This window comes from Notamacropus eugenii, chromosome 4, assembly GCF_028372415.1.
Source record: "Notamacropus eugenii isolate mMacEug1 chromosome 4, mMacEug1.pri_v2, whole genome shotgun sequence".
Taxonomy (NCBI): domain Eukaryota; kingdom Metazoa; phylum Chordata; class Mammalia; order Diprotodontia; family Macropodidae; genus Notamacropus; species Notamacropus eugenii.
Window position 1 is genome coordinate 134,940,795 of NC_092875.1, and position 18,418 is coordinate 134,959,212.

General features: G+C 35.3%; 1 protein-coding gene across 3 annotated transcripts in view; it reads left to right on the forward strand.

Moving 5' to 3' along the window:
- The window catches only part of CSMD3 (CUB and Sushi multiple domains 3), a 1,632,969-nt gene that overhangs the window by 1,277,977 nt on the left and 336,574 nt on the right, over window positions 1–18,418 (forward strand). For all 3 annotated transcript variants that reach the window (XM_072603249.1, XM_072603250.1, XM_072603251.1), the window contains 3 exons: window positions 7,625–7,816; window positions 13,677–13,815; window positions 15,862–16,049. In XM_072603249.1, coding sequence (XP_072459350.1) covers window positions 7,625–7,816; window positions 13,677–13,815; window positions 15,862–16,049 — 519 coding nt within the window. The remainder of the gene's footprint in view (window positions 1–7,624; window positions 7,817–13,676; window positions 13,816–15,861; window positions 16,050–18,418) is intronic.

Sequence of the window (18,418 nt, forward strand, 5' to 3'; positions counted from 1 at the left end):
TAGGTTTCAGGTAGTCCCATAATTTTTAAATTCTGTCTCCTGCATGTATTTTCCAGGTCAATTGTTTTTCCAACAAAATATTTCACATTGTCTTCTATTTTTTTCAATCTTTTGGTTTTGTTTTGTAATTTCCTGGTTTTTCATAAAGTCATTAGCTTCCATCTGCTCCATTCTAATTTTTAAAGACCTATTTTCTTCAGTGAGCTTTTGAACCTCCTTTTCCATTTGGCTAATTCTTCTTTTTAAAGCATTCTTCTCCTCAGTGGCTTTTTGAGCCTCTTTCGTCATTTGAGCTAGTCTATTTTTAAAGGTGTTAATTTCTTCATCATTTACTGTTTCTCCTTTAACAAACTGTTGACTTGCTTTTCATAATTTTCTTGCATTGCTCTTATTTGTCTTCCCAATTTTTCTTCAGTCTCTCTTACTTGATTTTCAAAATCCTTTTGAGCTCTTCCATGGCCTGAGCCCACTGCATATTTATTTTTGAGATTTTGGATGTAGAATCCTTGACTTTTAGGTCTTCCTCTGAAGACCTAAATTGTTCTTCCTCATCTGAAAGGATGGAAGAAAATACCTGCTCACCAAAAAAGTAACCTTCTATTGTGTTATTCTTTTTCCTTTTACAGACATTTTCCCAGCCAGTTACTTGACTTTTGAGTTCTTTGTCAAGAGGAGGGTATACTCTGGGGACCTGTAAGTTCTTAGTCCCTTCAAAGTGGCACCCTCAAAGGAGAGGAGTTTACTCCTCTCCTGGCATGTGCTCTGATCTGTGAGCAGAATTCCCTTTCCAGATCCTCCACCAGCTCCACTAGGTCAGCCAGGACTCCTCCTCACCCCAGGGCCACCGCTCAGTGCTGTGATCCAGATCAGGTGCTCAATTCCCCCAGGGTCTTTAGGCCAGGGTTCCAACAATGGAAGCTGGCCCTTCCTGGGGCTGGGGTTAGATAGCTGCATTCCCTTCTCACTCAGGTGAAAGAGCTTTATTTCTGACCTTTGAGACTGTCTTTAGTGTTTGTGAGTTGAAGAATCTGGGACTTGTGGCTGCTGCTGGTGGTGTCTTGAAGCTTGCTCCAGTCCTGTCCTTGCTGCAGCATGGCTAATGCCAGGCTGCACTCTGCTCTAAGCCTGGTGTGATAGATCTTTCTTGTTGGCCTTCCGGGATACCTTGGACTAGAAATCTCTTTCACTCTGTCATTTTGTGGATTCTGCTGCTCTGGAATTTGTTTAGTCATTTGTACAGGTATTTTATGGGCTTTGAGGGGAGAGCATTCTAGAGGTGCATCCTTCTACTCTGCCATCTGGGCTTCGCCCCCTAGAATTTCAGTTTCTATGACTGCATTGAAGATGTGACAGCAAGGTTACAATGGATTTTATCTTTATATGAATTTGTATTTATGCCATACATTATTTTATATGGAATAATGAGAAGGTGAGTGAACAAATGAAACAACCAAATAAAAGGAATCTATTTTGTCTGGTGTCATATATAGGCAGCTTCAAGATTCTTTGAACAAAAGAGATGAAGAAAGCACATAGAAAAATGGAGAAATCATATGAATGTACAAAAGTGCACAAAGGGAAACTTTATCTGGACAATGACTTCAAACTCAAAGTTTAATTTAGATGAATAGAAAAATAAGAAACAAATTATGATGCACATGTTGAAGAATTAGAAAATAAAAAGTGGAGAGAGTATTAGTTCATACAATCTCTACTAGAATAAGAATTACTAACTTACCATTCAAAATAATGTAATGAATTCCATGAGGCTGTCATTCCCAGCTCATGCAGAAATGCAATGATTGCCTCTGTGATCAAATGCTGCAAGGTCAAAGAAGAGGAGTCCTGCAAAATGATATGTGAATTTTTCCAAAGTAGTTACTGGCATGAGAAAAATATTTTCAGTAAAGTGATACTGAGGAAATCTGTGTTGCAAGGAGTTAAACCTTAGGTGGGTGGAGAGGAAAGTCGAGGTAATCCAGGAAAAAATACATATATATATATACATATACATATACATATGCATATACATATATATATACATATATATATATACACATATACATATACATATACATATATATATATATTTCTAGAAACTTAGCAGTGAAAAAGAATTGCAACATGAAATGATAACTTAAGAGGGTAGCAAAGAAAGTTGTTTTTTTTTTTTTTTCTGCACTAGCTGTGGTTTTTGGATGGGGAGCTGGGGAGGACTGAGTATGTTTTTAGAAAGAGTAAAAGGATTCAGTGGTTAGAGGAATGTGAGAATAAAAGAATAATAAATGAACTCTAAAAGACAGGTTAGAATGAGATCAAGAGTACAGATAGAATTGTTAACATTGGTGCATAGAAAGCTCAGTACGCTTCATTATCTGAGACTGGAGCATCAAGTCAGAAAATGTCTTATTTCATAGGCTTTGGGGTATGGAAGAGTAAAGGTTAAGGAACTCTCAATGGACACAGCGAAAAGAACTCTATATTTAGTGTCAGAAAACTTAGTTTTGAATATTACTTCTGACTTTTAATAGCTCTAGGAAATTATACAAGTCAGTTAACTTATTTGGCTTTGGATTTACCTACAAAATGTGAATGATAACACTTAAATTGTTTGCCCCAAAACTTTCTTGTGATGAAAGCATTTTCTGAACCTTAAAAGTGTTTTACAAATATGGGTATTTATTTTTAATAAACAGTAGCAAAGTTTTTAATAAAGCTAGCATTCCAGGTCAACTGTTGAGAAAGAAGAGTATGGACATCAGGGCTTAAAAAAAGAGTAGTTTTGAGAGTTACTGTGGGAAGTGTGATAGGGAATCTATTAGAAATGAAAACAAGAGTCATGCTTAGGTTTTGGCTTAGAATGAACTTAGAAAATAAATTTATAGTGGACTTAATTAGCTGACTTTCCTTGTTTCTTTTTTTCCCAGAAACTCTTCTGATATAGCAGATTGAGTTCTGGACTTAGTATTAAAATGATCTGAGTTTGAATCCTTCCTAAAACATCTACCACATGTGTTACTTTGGACAAATGGCACATGGAAAAAGTGTTGGTTCTGGAGTCAAAATACCTATTTTGAAATACCAGCATTGATGCTGGATACAAGTGTGACTTTGGACACATCACACAACCTAACTGAACCCTAGTTCTACCATCTCTGAAAGGAAGGGTTGGATGTGATATCCTCTGAAGTACCTTCCAGTTCTAACTCCATGATTCTACTTAACATCTCAGCTTCTGTTTCATCATCCCAAAGATGGTGCTGGCAACATCATCTATTCATGAGGTTGTTGGGAGGATCAGATGAAATGCCTTATGTAAGATGTTTTGAGAATCTGAATGTACTAAATATATGTTAGCTAATATAACAAAATTACTAACTGGGTCAACTACACTTTGTTTTATTAGTCACATTTAGGTCCTCAATGCAGCCAGACAAGTGTAGCAGCAAGCACCCTGGCATACACAGGAGGGCCTCCTGTACAGGTTCTTATATCTGCTTTTCTAAACAGCTTTTGTGGGGTCAACAATCTTCTTTATTCACATACACTAACAGAGAAAATACAGAGAAATAAAGACCAAAAGACAGGGCTTTTGTCTGACCATAAGCAATACATCAGAGATCAACAGATAAATCTGTCTGACCATTGCATACATACATAGTTACCAGAAAGATAAGCACCAACATCTGGATTTTCAAAGCTAAGGGGCTTCTTAACAACTACCCACAGTCTTATCTGACACACAAACCTTCTTCCAAAGAAGACCTCTAACGCAAAACCTCACTTCAGAGTACATATACACTTTTCAAACTTGGAGGGCATAATGACCCTCATGACCCAGTGCTTCATTAACAATTAACAAAAGGTATGGGGCTTCCTACAAAAAGAAGATTCCCTCAATGGGTTCCACCTGAGGCCTATTAATGGGTGGGGAAGTTCTTTCATTAACATAAATGTAATTAACGTTACCAGTCATTTTAGCCTCCATAACTGTTTCATTGTTCCACTTATCAGACTTCTTTTTCTTTCTTCAAACCTCCCATAGCACTCTCTCTTCTTCTCAGTACTCTTTCATTTTTACATTTTTGTGATATTGTTCTTTCTTGCTTTTCCTTCTTTCTGACTGACAACTTTTCAGTCTCCTTTGTTAAAGAATCATACCCACTGATCATGGGTGTACCCAGGCTTTATCTTGAGCATCAGTTCCCATAGGGTCAATTATCATCTCCAAATGACTTTCAGATCTATATGCCCAGTCCTAGTCTTTTTCCTGAGTTCTATCACCATGTCACCAACTGTCTTTTACACATCTCAAACCAGATGTCCCAAAGGTATCTCCAACCCTACATGTCCAAAACTCATTCCCCACCCCTACCACCTTCTCAAAAAATCTCCCTTTCTTCTAACTTTCTTATCATTGTTGAGGGTACTACCATCATCTCAATCACCCAGATTTGCAACCTCAGTGTCATGCTAACCCTAATCAGGACAGAGGAAATTGAAGTCCAGTGATGTTACCTTCCAGTCCATATCTGGCAATATTTTTCTATACAAGTCAGCCATTAACCAGGAGGCTACTCAGCTTTGTAGCCTCCATTGGGGATGTCTTTATGTAGATTCCTCTTAGGTCCAGCCATTGACTGTGCTGCTGCTATTTGGCTGAGACATCAGAGAAAATGGGCACTGTGCCACTGTCTCTGAGTGATACCAGTGTCTTACTATTCAAGGGTGACTGACACCGTTCAGCTGCTAAGAGAGCCCTAGGTCTATTTTGGAACCAAACTGTGAGATGCCAGCCCTGCCACCAGATGTTCAGCAGGAGTACAGACAGCTGCTGGTCTGGCTTGTGGAACTGCTGTTTGGACCTTGCAGTGCCTTCTTAGTATGACGACAGATAACTGAACTATATTTCCCTTTCTTGGGTCTATGTACAGTAATCTAATATTTATTTCAATAAAGTTTTATTTATCGCTTGTGACAAAAACAAAAATAAAAGGCAGTTAGTGGGTACAGTGGTTAGAGACCTGGACCTGGATTCAGGAAGAATGATTTCCAATCATGTCTCAGACACTATCCGGGTGACTTGGGGCAAGCCATTTAATCTCTCTCTACCTCAATTTATTCGACTATAAAAGAAGGATAATAATAACATCACCTTCCAGGGTTATTGTGAAGATCAAGTTAGATAATGTTTGTAAAGTGCCTGGCAAAGTCTTTAATAAATCCTTTTTTTTTTTTCCTTCCTTCCTTTGCACATGTTTTGAACTCTTCCTTTTAATTAAAAAAAAAATAAAACACCTCCTCAAATCTTATGTACTGACTCCACACATATGTATTTGCAAGTCTTGTTTCTATTTTTAGAACATACAAATTCACACACAGCAGATCTATACACACATTTGTAGTGCCTATATAAATGCAAATCTGTATACATGTATGCATATACTTGTATATATGTTTTATATGCCTGTCTATATAACTCTATCTAATCTCTATCCATCTTGACTTCCCTCCAATCTCACAGCTGCCATTTTGGTGCAGACTCTCATTATCATATTCCTAAACTATTAAAATGACCTTCTGGTTAGTTGGTCTTTGTGCTTCAGATCTGTCCCTACTTCAATCCTTTCATTTTTGTAAAGTGTAGTAATCTTTTGATCAGTTCACCACTACTCACTACCAATTCCATAAATACCAGTTGCTTCTGATTATCTCCAGTATTAAAAATATTTTCTTTTGGTTTGGCATTTAAAACCCTTCCATAATCTCACCTCTTCCTATCTTTCCAGTCTTATATTTTTTTCTCTGACATGGACTCTGTCATTCAATAACTCCAGCCTTCTTTCTTTTTGTTATTTCCCCATCTTCTAAGTCCATGTCTTTTCACTAGCTATCCACAGTGCCTGGAATATTCTCCCTCTTTATTTATGTATACGTGCTTCCCTGGCTTTCTTCATGAGTCAGCTAAAATTTCACCTTCCTCAGAATCCTTTCCCAGTCTCTCTTCCCATCCCTCTCACCCACCACAGTGTCTTCCCTCTGAAATTAATTTTCACATACTCTGAATATATTTTATATGTGCATAATTGTATACATGCTGACTTTTTCATTAGAATGGGAACCCCTTGAGAATTTGGATCATGTTTTTGACTTTGTTTTGTTTTGCCTTTCTTTATATCTCCAAAGCTTGGCACAGTGCTTGTTTGACACTTTTCTTGATTGACTATGCTTTTTGAATTCTACCAATTCCAAGGGACAAAATAACCCAAAATCTTTAATTTTACTAGGTTCTGCCATTCTTTATTATTGCACTTCTTAATTCTGGGTTGACTGATTATTTGGAGAGATTGTTTCCTTCTTTTCTTGAATTTCTGTAGTCAAATGTACATTTTAGTTAATCTGAGATCTCATCGACTCCAGAAACTCATCTTCCTCTTCATTGGCTTGCATCTTCATCAGCTCTGAAACTAGTTTTGACTCTCTGCACCCTGGAGAGGGTGATGGGTGGACACTGAACTCCTTCTACCTTTTTTAGGTAACACAAATCAAAGAGATAGACTAAAGGAAAACCATTCTTCATCCTATTCTACACAGCTACAACTGTAATCTGTTTCAGTTTAAAGTGACTCCAAGTAATAATGTATTATAGATATTTGATGTTGACTTACATTTGAAAAACATCTATCATTAGCTTAAGGCAAAAATGTTTTAGTTTTTTATCTCATACTTAATTTCTACTTATATTGACTAGTAAGTATGCTTCACGTTTGGGAAATGTTATTCATCAATAAGAAATTTTAATGACTAAACCCGTGTAGCAGAATAGCAGAGTCCACTTTCTGTTACCTAACTATACTCTTATTTCAGAAAATAAAAGATAGCCCAAGAGAAAGTGTCCAGTATAAGCAACTAATTAAGCAGTATATTCACCATGTTAAAATATAACATTATCCTCTTATATTCTTGAAGATATTACTTGTGCTTTCTAAATAGCATTCTTTAAAACAGGAACCTGACTTTTTCTTTCTGTCCTCTTTACTGTCCATTGATGTTTCCTTGAAGGGTTGTTTTCTCTGTCAGAAATAAATAATTGAAAATTAGCTGAAAGGAAAAGAGATTAAACTTTATGAATTGTGAATGTCAATTCGGATCTCCACCAGCTATTTCTGAGTTCACTCACTGGGCCTTAAAATGTTTTCTTAATTTAATAACAGTTTGACATCTAATTGCAAGACATAATGTAGATCTATTCTGATAATCCAAACAAATGCTTTCTATCATTAACCTGAATAATTGAGAGTTGCTGATTTTTATGGAAAATTAAAAACATCTCCTGTTTTTTCATATTATTTTCTTCTTCCAAATTATCTCGAATTTTCCTATTACTGTAGCTAGTAAAATATTATGCATGTGCTATAACCACTTTAGCAAAGTGAGTAATTAAAGCAGATGGCAAATAAAAATAATGATGGTGTTAAACATTTTAAGTGACCTGCAGATTTTTAACTTATTTTCACAAAAGAGAAGAGAGGTGTAAAGGATTCTGTACTTGCTTTAGGGAATTTTCTTCAGAATGTTTAAGGGGATATCAAAATAAAATTTTTTTCTATTTTTCTCTTGGTAGGTTCTGTAGCTACTGCTTGTCGTGATCCAGGCGTTCCCATGAATGGAACTCGAAATGGGGATGGGAGAGAACCTGGGGACACAGTTGTTTTTCAGTGTGATCCAGGTTATGAGCTGCAAGGAGAGGAAAGAATAACTTGCATTCAGGTGGAAAACCGTTACTTCTGGCAGCCAAGCCCACCAGTCTGTATAGGTATGTATTCAACACACATGTATGTTTGTTTGTTTGAACTCTGTTGAAGTAAATTGACAACATCAGAGACATTGTGTATTGTTTTAAGTGTTATTTCTTGAATTTTATTGAAATTTATTGAAAACAGGCTACCCTCTATACTGAAATGGTATGCAGTAGGAAGATAACCAGACTTGGAGTCAGAAAATCTGAGTTCTAGTCTCTGTTAAATTATATACTGTAACAGCAAGGACCATGACATACACAGGAGGGTCTGCTGTACAGGTTCTTAAATCTGCTTTTCTAAAAGGAAAGCAACTTTTGAGGAGGTCAAAAATCTATTTTAATCAAACACATATATCATTCACTAAGCTCAGGGGAGAAAGCACCCTGAACATCAGAGAAAATACAGAAATACAGAGAAATAAAAATCTACAGACAGGGCTTCCAACTGTCTGACATAAGCAATATTTACATAGTTACCAGAGAGAGAAGCACCAATATCTGGGTTTTCAAAACTGGGGTACTCCTTAGCTGTTGCCCAGAGTCTTGTCTGGTCAAACAAACACTTCTAATGAGTAAGCCCCAAAGTAAAACCTCACCTCAGAGTATTTATACACTTTTCAGAGTCAGAGGACATGATCCTCTGACCCAGTGCCTCAATAGAAATTAACAACAGGTATTGATGCCTATTAATGGGCAGAGAAGACTTTTAACTCTTCCCTTCATCCACCATTAACCTTGTAGATATACATACACACAAACATGTATGACTACATTTTGATAATACATATATTTATATGATATGAATATATGTATATATATTATGTTTATGTATGTATGTGTTAGATATATACAAATACACAAGTGAGTGTTTGTGTACATGTATATATTTGTAGGTATTATTAGAAGATGGAAGCAAGAACAGGATGAATGCCTAATGAGCTACCAATGCCAGGAGCATCAGCTAGCCTAGGAAATTTGTGCAAGTATGGGGAAAATAAAAGAATTGTCCTAAAGCAATTATTTTCCCCTAAGAAAACAGGTGGGATCTGAACCTGGATGTGGAACTGGTCTGGAACTTTTAGTGCAGCTGATGACAAGATGCTAATAGCAAAAGCAGAGTAGCCTGGGGAATGAGGAAGAAGGAGAGGGAACCATGATTATCTCAGCTTGATTAGCTTCTGCAGAAATTCTTCAGGCAAAATCTAAGGCTGGCAGAACCCTTAACCTTTCCCTTCCTATGGGTGATGAGAGAAGCCTGACTGATTCACCAAGCCTTTTCTTTTCCTGGAATTTCTGCTTTCATAGCTTCTCAGTCATGGTTACAACTCAGGAGTTGAGCAGGAAAGGCGTATTTTGAAAGTGTCACATACCATATTTTGTGCCAGATAATTTGGAAATCCTGAACACAAAAGGGAAACATTGAGTTTTTTTCCTCTTTAATGTCCTACAATACATGTAAAATATGGTATAGTACAAAGGATGCTAGATTAGGAACCAGTGCATAAGAATTTAAGTCCCAGCTCTGCCATCAAATAACATTATATTGTGAAGCAAATAACTTGGCCTTTTGAAATATAAATTTCTCATTTGTAAAATGAAAGCACTAAATAAGATTATCTCTAAGTTTCTTTCCATTCTAGCAATCCATAGCTCTGTTCTCAGTTTTTAAGGTGGAGGGATATCTAAGGTATCTCTGTTTTGAGTGGAAATTGTATTATATGTTCCATTGTTGGTGCAAAATATTTGCAATTAGACTGATATCATTTGATGAACCACTAATTGAGAGTGTAGAGTACTGAACTGGTAGATTGCAAACTAAATATCAATCAACAAAATGACATGAAAGCCAAAATCTTTGACCAAATTAAGGAAAGCAAATTATAGAGCAAAAAATATATTTGTCTTGCTTTTGTGTTCAGAATAGCTGTAGAATGGTTGTTTTCTTTTTTCTTTCTGGTTATTCATGTCACATTTCAGGAATGATATTGACAATATAGAACCTACTCAGAAGAAAGGAATGAGGATGATAAGGGAATTGGAACTACATTTTATGAGCCTCCATTTGAAATGGTGAAACTCTTTATGGTACAGAAGAGTACAGTTGAATGGAAATGGTTGATAACCTTAATGGAGATTCTGTATGGAAAAAAAGCAGGAAGTTTTCTGCTTGCCCTCAGAGGGCAGAGTAAAGACTAGTGAATGTACCTTATATAATGGGGCAATAGGGACTCTAGGTTGAGAAAAGCTTCCTACCAATTAGGGCTGGGAAAAATGGGATGTCCCTCCTCAAGCAGTGAGTTATTAGTCATTGGAAATCTGTAAGCAAAGGCAAGAGGACTACTTGTAAATGATATTATAGGGAGCATTCATGATTCTGAGCTGAATTAGGTAGCCTCTGTGGTAAATTCTAACCATAATGTTCTATGTTTTGTCACTTTGTTATTATTTCTTTATTTCTTTTAGAAAGATACAACATGAACTCCTCAGAGTGAGGCTTTAGTCACTTATGAAATGAATTAAAAAAATAAAAGAATAAATCATTCCGTGGGCCATGGACTAGTGTTTGAAAATGCATAGTAATTGATAAGTAGATAACTTTGTCCACAATTCTCAATTCAGAAAAAAACTGAGACTAAATATCTACTTAAACTGAAGAAGTTAGAGAGAGCAAGCTTTTATATGAATCATGCTTTTTTCCCCTTGAGGCTCAAGAGAATTGGGGGAATGGAAGCTGCATAGAGGAAAACTTAAAGAGAGGATATATATTAGAACTCTTCAGTGGCAGAAAATAACCTGTTTTAAAAAAGGCTGAAAAACTGCTAAAGCTGCAGAAAACTTGACCTCTGAAACTGATAAGAAGGAATCCCATGATTGAAAATACAATGTTCAGTATTAAATTGTGTACATTTTAGGAACACTATAAGTCTATGTCTTAGACCCCAGAGAATAAGGCATTTTGCTAGCATGTAGAACTAGTCATCCTCATAGCAAGTACTAAACAGAATGGGATCATCTTTAAGAGAGTCAATAGAATTCACCCCACCAAAACTGACAGTGTGAAGATTCCTTTGACATTGCCAGAGGGTAATGTAGCAGTATTCAGCGTGAAGGTAGGTAACTTAGACAGTTGTGTGGGTGGCTTTCTGGAAAAAATGGTAGAAGCAAATAAAAGTGATTTGGTCCAAAAAGAAAAAAAAAAAGCTGAGGTAATTGTTAGTAATTGACACCTAGAATAGTTGCCAGGAAAATCACAAACAGAACAGACAATGTGCCAGAGTTTCATCAATTCTTAACTCAAAACTAATTTATATATCTAGAGTGTTTAAAGAAAATTCTCTTTTGGAAAATTAATAGCTATATAAATAAATGAAGTTCCTTGTGTAAAACCCTAGCAATAGCCATGGCATTAAGGAACCTCGTTTATTTATTAATGAATTGTTAATCATTATTTTTAAGACATTCAGAATAAAGATAAAATCCCTTGCAGAATTAGATATATATTATTATTAATGAGATTTTCTCCTTTCTTTTCTCTCTGATGTTCTTCAGTTATGTAATGGAAAAATCTGAACATAATTCTTTGCATACAATTGGTACTGAGTAAATTTTTTGTTGAATTGTATGAGGAGGTGAATGATGATGATAAACTTAGAGTTCTAACCAATTCATTCCATCCTGATGCAAATTCCGATAAAAAATTTTGGGAATATTTTAACTATATATACAGTTATCCCTTCCATATCAGAGGGGCTAGGGGTACAGCACCTCCACAATCTGAAAAATTCATGTAAAATTTTTCCATATTGGAAAATAAATCTGAATTTATTTTTTTTTTCCTTTTATGGGGTGTTTCTAGTACCTTATTAGTAAATGTGGATTAAGTAGTTGATTTTAGGTTCTGTGTCATCTGCTGGTCTTTGTATGTCATCTGCGACTTCTGAAAAACTCCCCCAAATTTTCTATTTAATTTTTAATGCTGACCTGCGATATATAGAAACCTCAGCAGGGAAAATCATGATGTAGAAGGGATATCTGTAACTGTTTGCCTTTTTACTTGAGATGTAAATAAACAAGTACATTTCATATAATAAAGTCCATAGCACAAATGACCTTAGAACTACCCTACGATATCCACATAATCTTTTGGTTATGAGACCTCAGGAGCCAATCAAGAAGACAATGAATACTGCTATCCTTTCATATAGAGGGTTGAACAATCTGAATCTCTCTTTAAATAACTGAAATAATTAAACTACACTGATGATTTTGCAATTATAGATCTGACCAAGACAGTACTATTGGAACAGAGAGAGAACAAAATGTAGGGTATTATCCAGAATTGTCTTCTCCAATAAGGGATAATGTAGTTTAGTGCATAGAGAGCTGGCCTCAGTAGTAGGAAGACCTGGATTCAAGTCCCACTTCTGTCACAATATTGGCTACGTGACCTGGAACATGTCACTTAATCTCATAGTGCTCAAGACAATGTCTAAGACACCAAATTATGGAAAAGCTGCAGACAAATCTGCATTGCTAGTTGGGGGTTTCCTCTTCCATTACTTCCCTACAGCAATGAAAAGAGAAGTACAGTCCCTATAATTTCCAATGAGTTTTGTGACTAATTACTGCAGTAAGAAACTGATTAAATTTACCTGAATATTCTTTATTCCCTAAGGATCAGAAATATAAAGTGTATTATGGACACTAACCTGATTGTGTCTCAAAGATGTCACAGATATCTGTTCACCTTTATTTTCCCTTAGAAGCTTCCATACCATCATTTCCTAAGGCTTTTTTTTCCCTTAGTTCTGGTAGGTCCTAACATATTTTCTGAAAATCAAACTGTTTCCGTGTGACCCTGAAAATTCTTGCCTTTAATAAAATTCCTACAATAAAAATTAGGTTATGATTCTATCTCATTTTCTCCATTAAGGCATTTTAATAATAGAAACCTCACCATAATAACTACAGAAACAACTTGATTTATCATGGAGGCAAAGATATATGACTTGCAAATATTGTATTTCTTGATTTAACAAAGCATTAATTTCAGAATGCTCTAAGATTAATTGTATGACATCATTGAATTCACTATTGCTTAATACTTTTTTACTCATGATTATGTTAATGGAGAATGGAAAGATTAGGTGTTAGGTCAAAAGCATCAGACCGGAGTTTATATACACACAGGTATAAATACATTATGTATATGTGTGCTTATATCATATATATATATGACTCAAACATGAATTTTACTTATATTGTTATATTATGTTGCATTACATTTGTGTTATATTATCACATATAATATATATGCTATTATATACTGTATTATGTCATATCATGTGTATGTTGTATGAACTATTGTTAATACTTCAGGAATATCTAAGACTCAAAGGGAAACAGCAGAAAACATCCTTCTGTTACTTCCTATAAGTATTTTAGTTTTTCATGAAAATGAAACAAAAAAGTAATGGAAAGAAGTTCTAAAATTCAGCAGTTTGTATTATCTGGATTTATGCTGATAAGTATATCTATTTTCTATTTCATATCAGCACAAAACAAGAATTATCAAAAATTTATGGTATTTTGATTTTTATAAAACACTTTAAATATAAGGCCTCTGAGGGTAGTTCAAGTATTTTTTCCCTAATTTACAGATGTTTCTGAAACTGAAATGTTAAATTGTTTGCCCAAGCTAACGTTATATTCCTTGACATACAGTTGTGATACTAAGAGACTATTATTCAGAAATATCTTGATTGCTTCTTTGCTAAATGTATTGCTTAATTCTAAGAATGTCTTCAGGAGACCTACTAATAAGCAAACTGGTAGTAATCATGTACTTTGTGTATATGTTTTGTCTTTCTTAAAGCACCCTGTGGAGGCAACTTAACAGGTTCTTCAGGCTTTATTCTTTCACCAAACTTTCCTCATCCATACCCTCACAGTAGAGACTGTGACTGGACTATCACAGTCAATTCGGATTATGTTATATCTTTAGCATTTATCAGGTAAGGGACTCCAAGCTTGTATTTATTTTTCAAAAAAGCTTTTGGAATAATGTGAATTTATCTGCCTATCTTCTCCTGCTTTCTCCCATACATGGGTTGATTAATATTCATTATAAAAGTCTCCTGAGGGGTTGGTGTGAGTAAGAGATGAATAAGAAACAAAACGATGTTTCCAGCCTAAAACTGAAAAATTTTAAAGTATTTCTACATGGATTAGTGAAGCAATGATTCTCTAATCAATGTATTCTTCTTCCACCATTCTTCCATAGTTCAGTAATTTCTGACCCCTAAGGTTTTAAGTTGATTTCCTCAATTAATGTATGCTAAGTGAACACTTATCACAACTTAACAATATGAAACGTCATTGTGGTCACTGAAAATTGTAAGACTAACTCTGAAGATGCTCCACTGAATGGTCTTCATTACAGGATATGTATACATACACATATATATGTTTGGATGTATTTATGTATACATATGTATATAGATATACGTATATGATGTATTCTTGAAAGGATTTTTGCTAATAAATGTGAATCATCTGTTCCATTTCAAATGGTCATATTAGACCAAGTTGTAAAAAATAAACTATGAGCCATATCATAGTTTTACAGATCACTGATATACATATATATGCACACATACATATATATATAAGCACAAACCTTATAAGATATATTTTATATGTCAGAATCAAAGAGTTTTAGAAATGTGACACAAAATTTGAATTTTGTTTACTAGTAATACAGATTATGAAATTAACTATGGATATAGTTTGAAAATATAAATGCTTCACAGCTAGTATTTCCCTCCCAATTTATAGTCAGGAGACAATGTGTTTTTAACAGGATATAAATTCTGAGGACTGATATTTGGTACTATACAGGTAAACCTCTAGTTTATTAGAGGAAAAAATTAATAGGAAGAGCACTAAATTTCAGGTCACCATAAACAGAACAGTTCCCTCATTAGCACCAGTCTGCTGGTGTTCCTAGAATGATACCTAGGCAAAGTTGTACTCTTCTTTATGCCATAAGTGTCACCTCAGGTAAAAGTTATGCAGTAACATTAAGTCGAAGAAGTCAAATTTAGAGACGTTTCCTGAAAATGTTAAGATCATATATAGAACAAATTTTAAAGAAAGTATAAAACCATTCTATAGACTGTTCTATGATTTCTTCTTCCTTTTTATTCATCTTCTTTACATAATAGTGTATACTAGGTGCTATAGAAAGTAGTTATACAGAAACTGCCTCCCAGGAATTTGTATTTTAAGGGTATTAAAATAAAGTATATATTAGAAAGTTTATTAGTTAACTTTTTAGAAAGTACAAAGTTCACCTAAATTGAGTGATCTAAAATATGTGTGTATATTGACTGTAGTAATTTCAAATGCTAAAATACTTTTAATTTACAAAGTATTGCAGTATGTAAAATATTTTATTTTCATTTTTAATTAAGCTTAGTAAAAGAATGAATACTTTTTTTCAAGAAAAGAAAAAGTACTTTATAGTACACAATTCTTTACTCATTTAAATGCCAGGTTTGCATGCCAACTTTTGGTTTAGATGTAATTTTATGTCTATTTTAAACTTATAGTGAATGCAGAAATGCTTTCAATTCCTAAGATTCCTTTGTGAACAATAGTATTGATGATTAGCCATAGTATAGGTTTTGTCTTCATGATTTCAAGTCATTCCAATGAAAAACTTTTAAAAAATAAACTTTAAAACTCTGTCAGACATCCTGACATTTGAAAACATTGACAATGTGCCTGAACTTTTCATTTTAATTTAGGATGTGTGATCAGTATTGCATTTATTTTGTAATTCTATTACTATTTATTAGCTGTTCACCCTTAATATGTTAGTGTAACAAGTGGATCTACCATCAGAAATTATTCCTAGCTGATGATTTGTGCATAACTCTGTGCTAAACCTTAAGCATTATTGTATGATTGTGTCCCTTTATATTAACATTATTAAGAATCTATTTAGAAAATGATGTGTTATAAATCTAATGTGGGTTTTTTTTATATTTGAAAAGTTTCAGCATTGAACCAAACTATGACTTCTTGTATATATATGATGGGCCAGATAGTAATAGTCCACTAATTGGAAGTTTTCAAGACAGCAAATTACCAGAAAGAATAGAAAGTGGATCTAACACTATGCATCTGGCTTTTCGAAGTGATGGATCTGTCAGTTACACTGGCTTTCATCTAGAATACAAAGGTAAGTGTGAACATTTCATGCTTTCACAAATAGTTTTTAATTTGTATATTCTAAAATATATATTTGCTGGAGCCAAGGTGGCAAAGTAAGAGTGAGATACAACTGTACTCTCCCCATATTCCCTTCCAAAAAACTTTAAAATAGCACCTCAGATAAAATTTTGGAGAGCCAGAGCCTACAAAAGATCAGAGTTACATTTTTCCCCAGCCTAAGTCAACTAAGTAGGTCCTCAGGAGAAGACTGAAAAACTGGGATGAGTACAGTCCTGGAGCAAGGCAGGAACAATAGCTGTGAGCTTTGAAAGCAGGTACTATAGGAACAGTATCAGGAGTTTTTGGAACTTTTGTCCCAGATATAATAAGAGCATCAGAAAACTGGTCAGAGAAAGATTACGAGGAACCTTGAGTGAAACTGATGCTAAATGGTAGCTCTATTGCCTATAAGCAGTTCTGGGTCACTATTACAAGGTGGAGAGGAGCTCTTGTGATTGGTCACAAGGAAGCAGGGACCCTGGTCACAGTTTCACGGACAGTAAGAATGCTAGAACTTTTGGCTGCAGGGTAGCAAGGGCTCTTCCTGCGTAAAGACCAGAGCCAGGAGAGCAGTGATCATACCATTGCCAGGATAATAACACTACCTTGGAAGCACCTTTTGGTACTTGCAGACCCAAGAACAAACTCTGAAAACAGAAGCATAAAAAAGCCTGAAGGTTGATATAGTGCTTCCCCACCCTTAGCTGAGCAGAGTCCAACTTTAACATAAAGTTTAAGGTGTAGAAATAGCCTGAGAAAATGAGCAAATAAAAACCACAAAAGTAATTTAATCATGAAAAGCTGCAGCTGTGGCAGAGAACATGAAGACATAAACTTAGAAGACAACAGCGTGAAAATAGCTACAAGCAAAGCCTCAAAGAAAAATGCAGGAATTCCTGGAAGAGTTACAAAAGAGAGAGAAAAGAATGGTAGAGGAAAAATTGGGAAAAGTAATGAGAGTGATGCAAGAACATTATGAAACAATAATTAATGGCCTTGTAAAAGAGTCACAAAAATACTGAAGAAAATAACAAAACTTTAAAAACAGAATCGGCCTAACAGTAACAGGGATATGAAAGTTCTCTGAATAGAGAACTCCTTTAAAAGTAGAATAGCCCAAATGGAATAAGAGGTTAAAAAAATTCACTAATGAGAAGACTCCTTGGAAAGCACAACTGAATGGGAGACAAGATGGCTGAGTAATAGTAAGGACTTACAAGGGCTTTCCCCCCAAACTCCTCCAAATGCCTTTAAATAATGGCTCTAAATAAATTCTAGAGTAGTAGAACCCACAAAAAGACAGAATGAAACAAGTTTCAAGCCAAAGACAACCTGGAGGATCAGAAGGTAATGTCTGTTGCACCAAGCTGAGAGAAAAACTCAGTCTAGCATAGACTGGGCTCCAGCAAACCAAAAGCAGGCCTGAGGGTAACTGAATCAGTGGTACCTGTGGCATTGTACACACCTCTCAGCCCAGAGATGACAAAGACAACTGTTGACAAAGTCAACAGAAGAAGTCTGTCTCACTTGGGTGAGAGTGGAGCATATTCCAGCACATTCCCCTGGGCCCAACAAACTGGTAATAGGCCTTGGGAACCAATGAATCAGCAGTGGTTGCAGCTGTTTCCAGAGCTTTCAGGCCATAGACAGTAAGGAGGTAAAAAAAAAAAAAAATGGTCAGAAGGAATATACAAGGGTCTCTTTGCTAGCACCAAGATAGGACTTTGTTGCTTTGCCCACACTCATATCTAGATCACAGTACTGGGTAACTGTCCCAGAGCAAGGAGGACCACTTGCACAGCATAGCTTGCAGCCACAGTGAATTGGGGACCATCCTCACAGTTCCAGGACATAAAAGCATGCTTGTGGTCACTCATTGACCAGAGAACAGGTGAGGAGAGGAGTAAACACAATGCTCCTTAGATCATGCCACCTTACAAAAACTGAAAACTTACAGGTACCTAGAAGTACCTCTGAAAACAGCTCCATAAAACCCCAGAAGCTTGGGACAATGCATCCTCTACCGTGGAAGCAAAATCCTACTGTAACTAAGAGTTAAATGTTAATAAGCTGCGAAAATGAGCAAACAACAGAAAAAAATTTGACCATAGAAAGTTACTATGGTAACAAGGAAGATCAAAACACACACTCAGAAGAAGATAACACAGTCAAAACTTTTACATCCAAAGCCTTCAAGAAAATGTGAATTAGTCTCAGGTCATGGAGGAGCTCAAAAAGTGTTTTAAAAACCAAGTAAGGGAGGTAGAGGGAAAATTGGGAAGAGAAATGAGAGTAACACAAGAAAATAATGAAAAACTAATCTAATGCTTGGTAAAG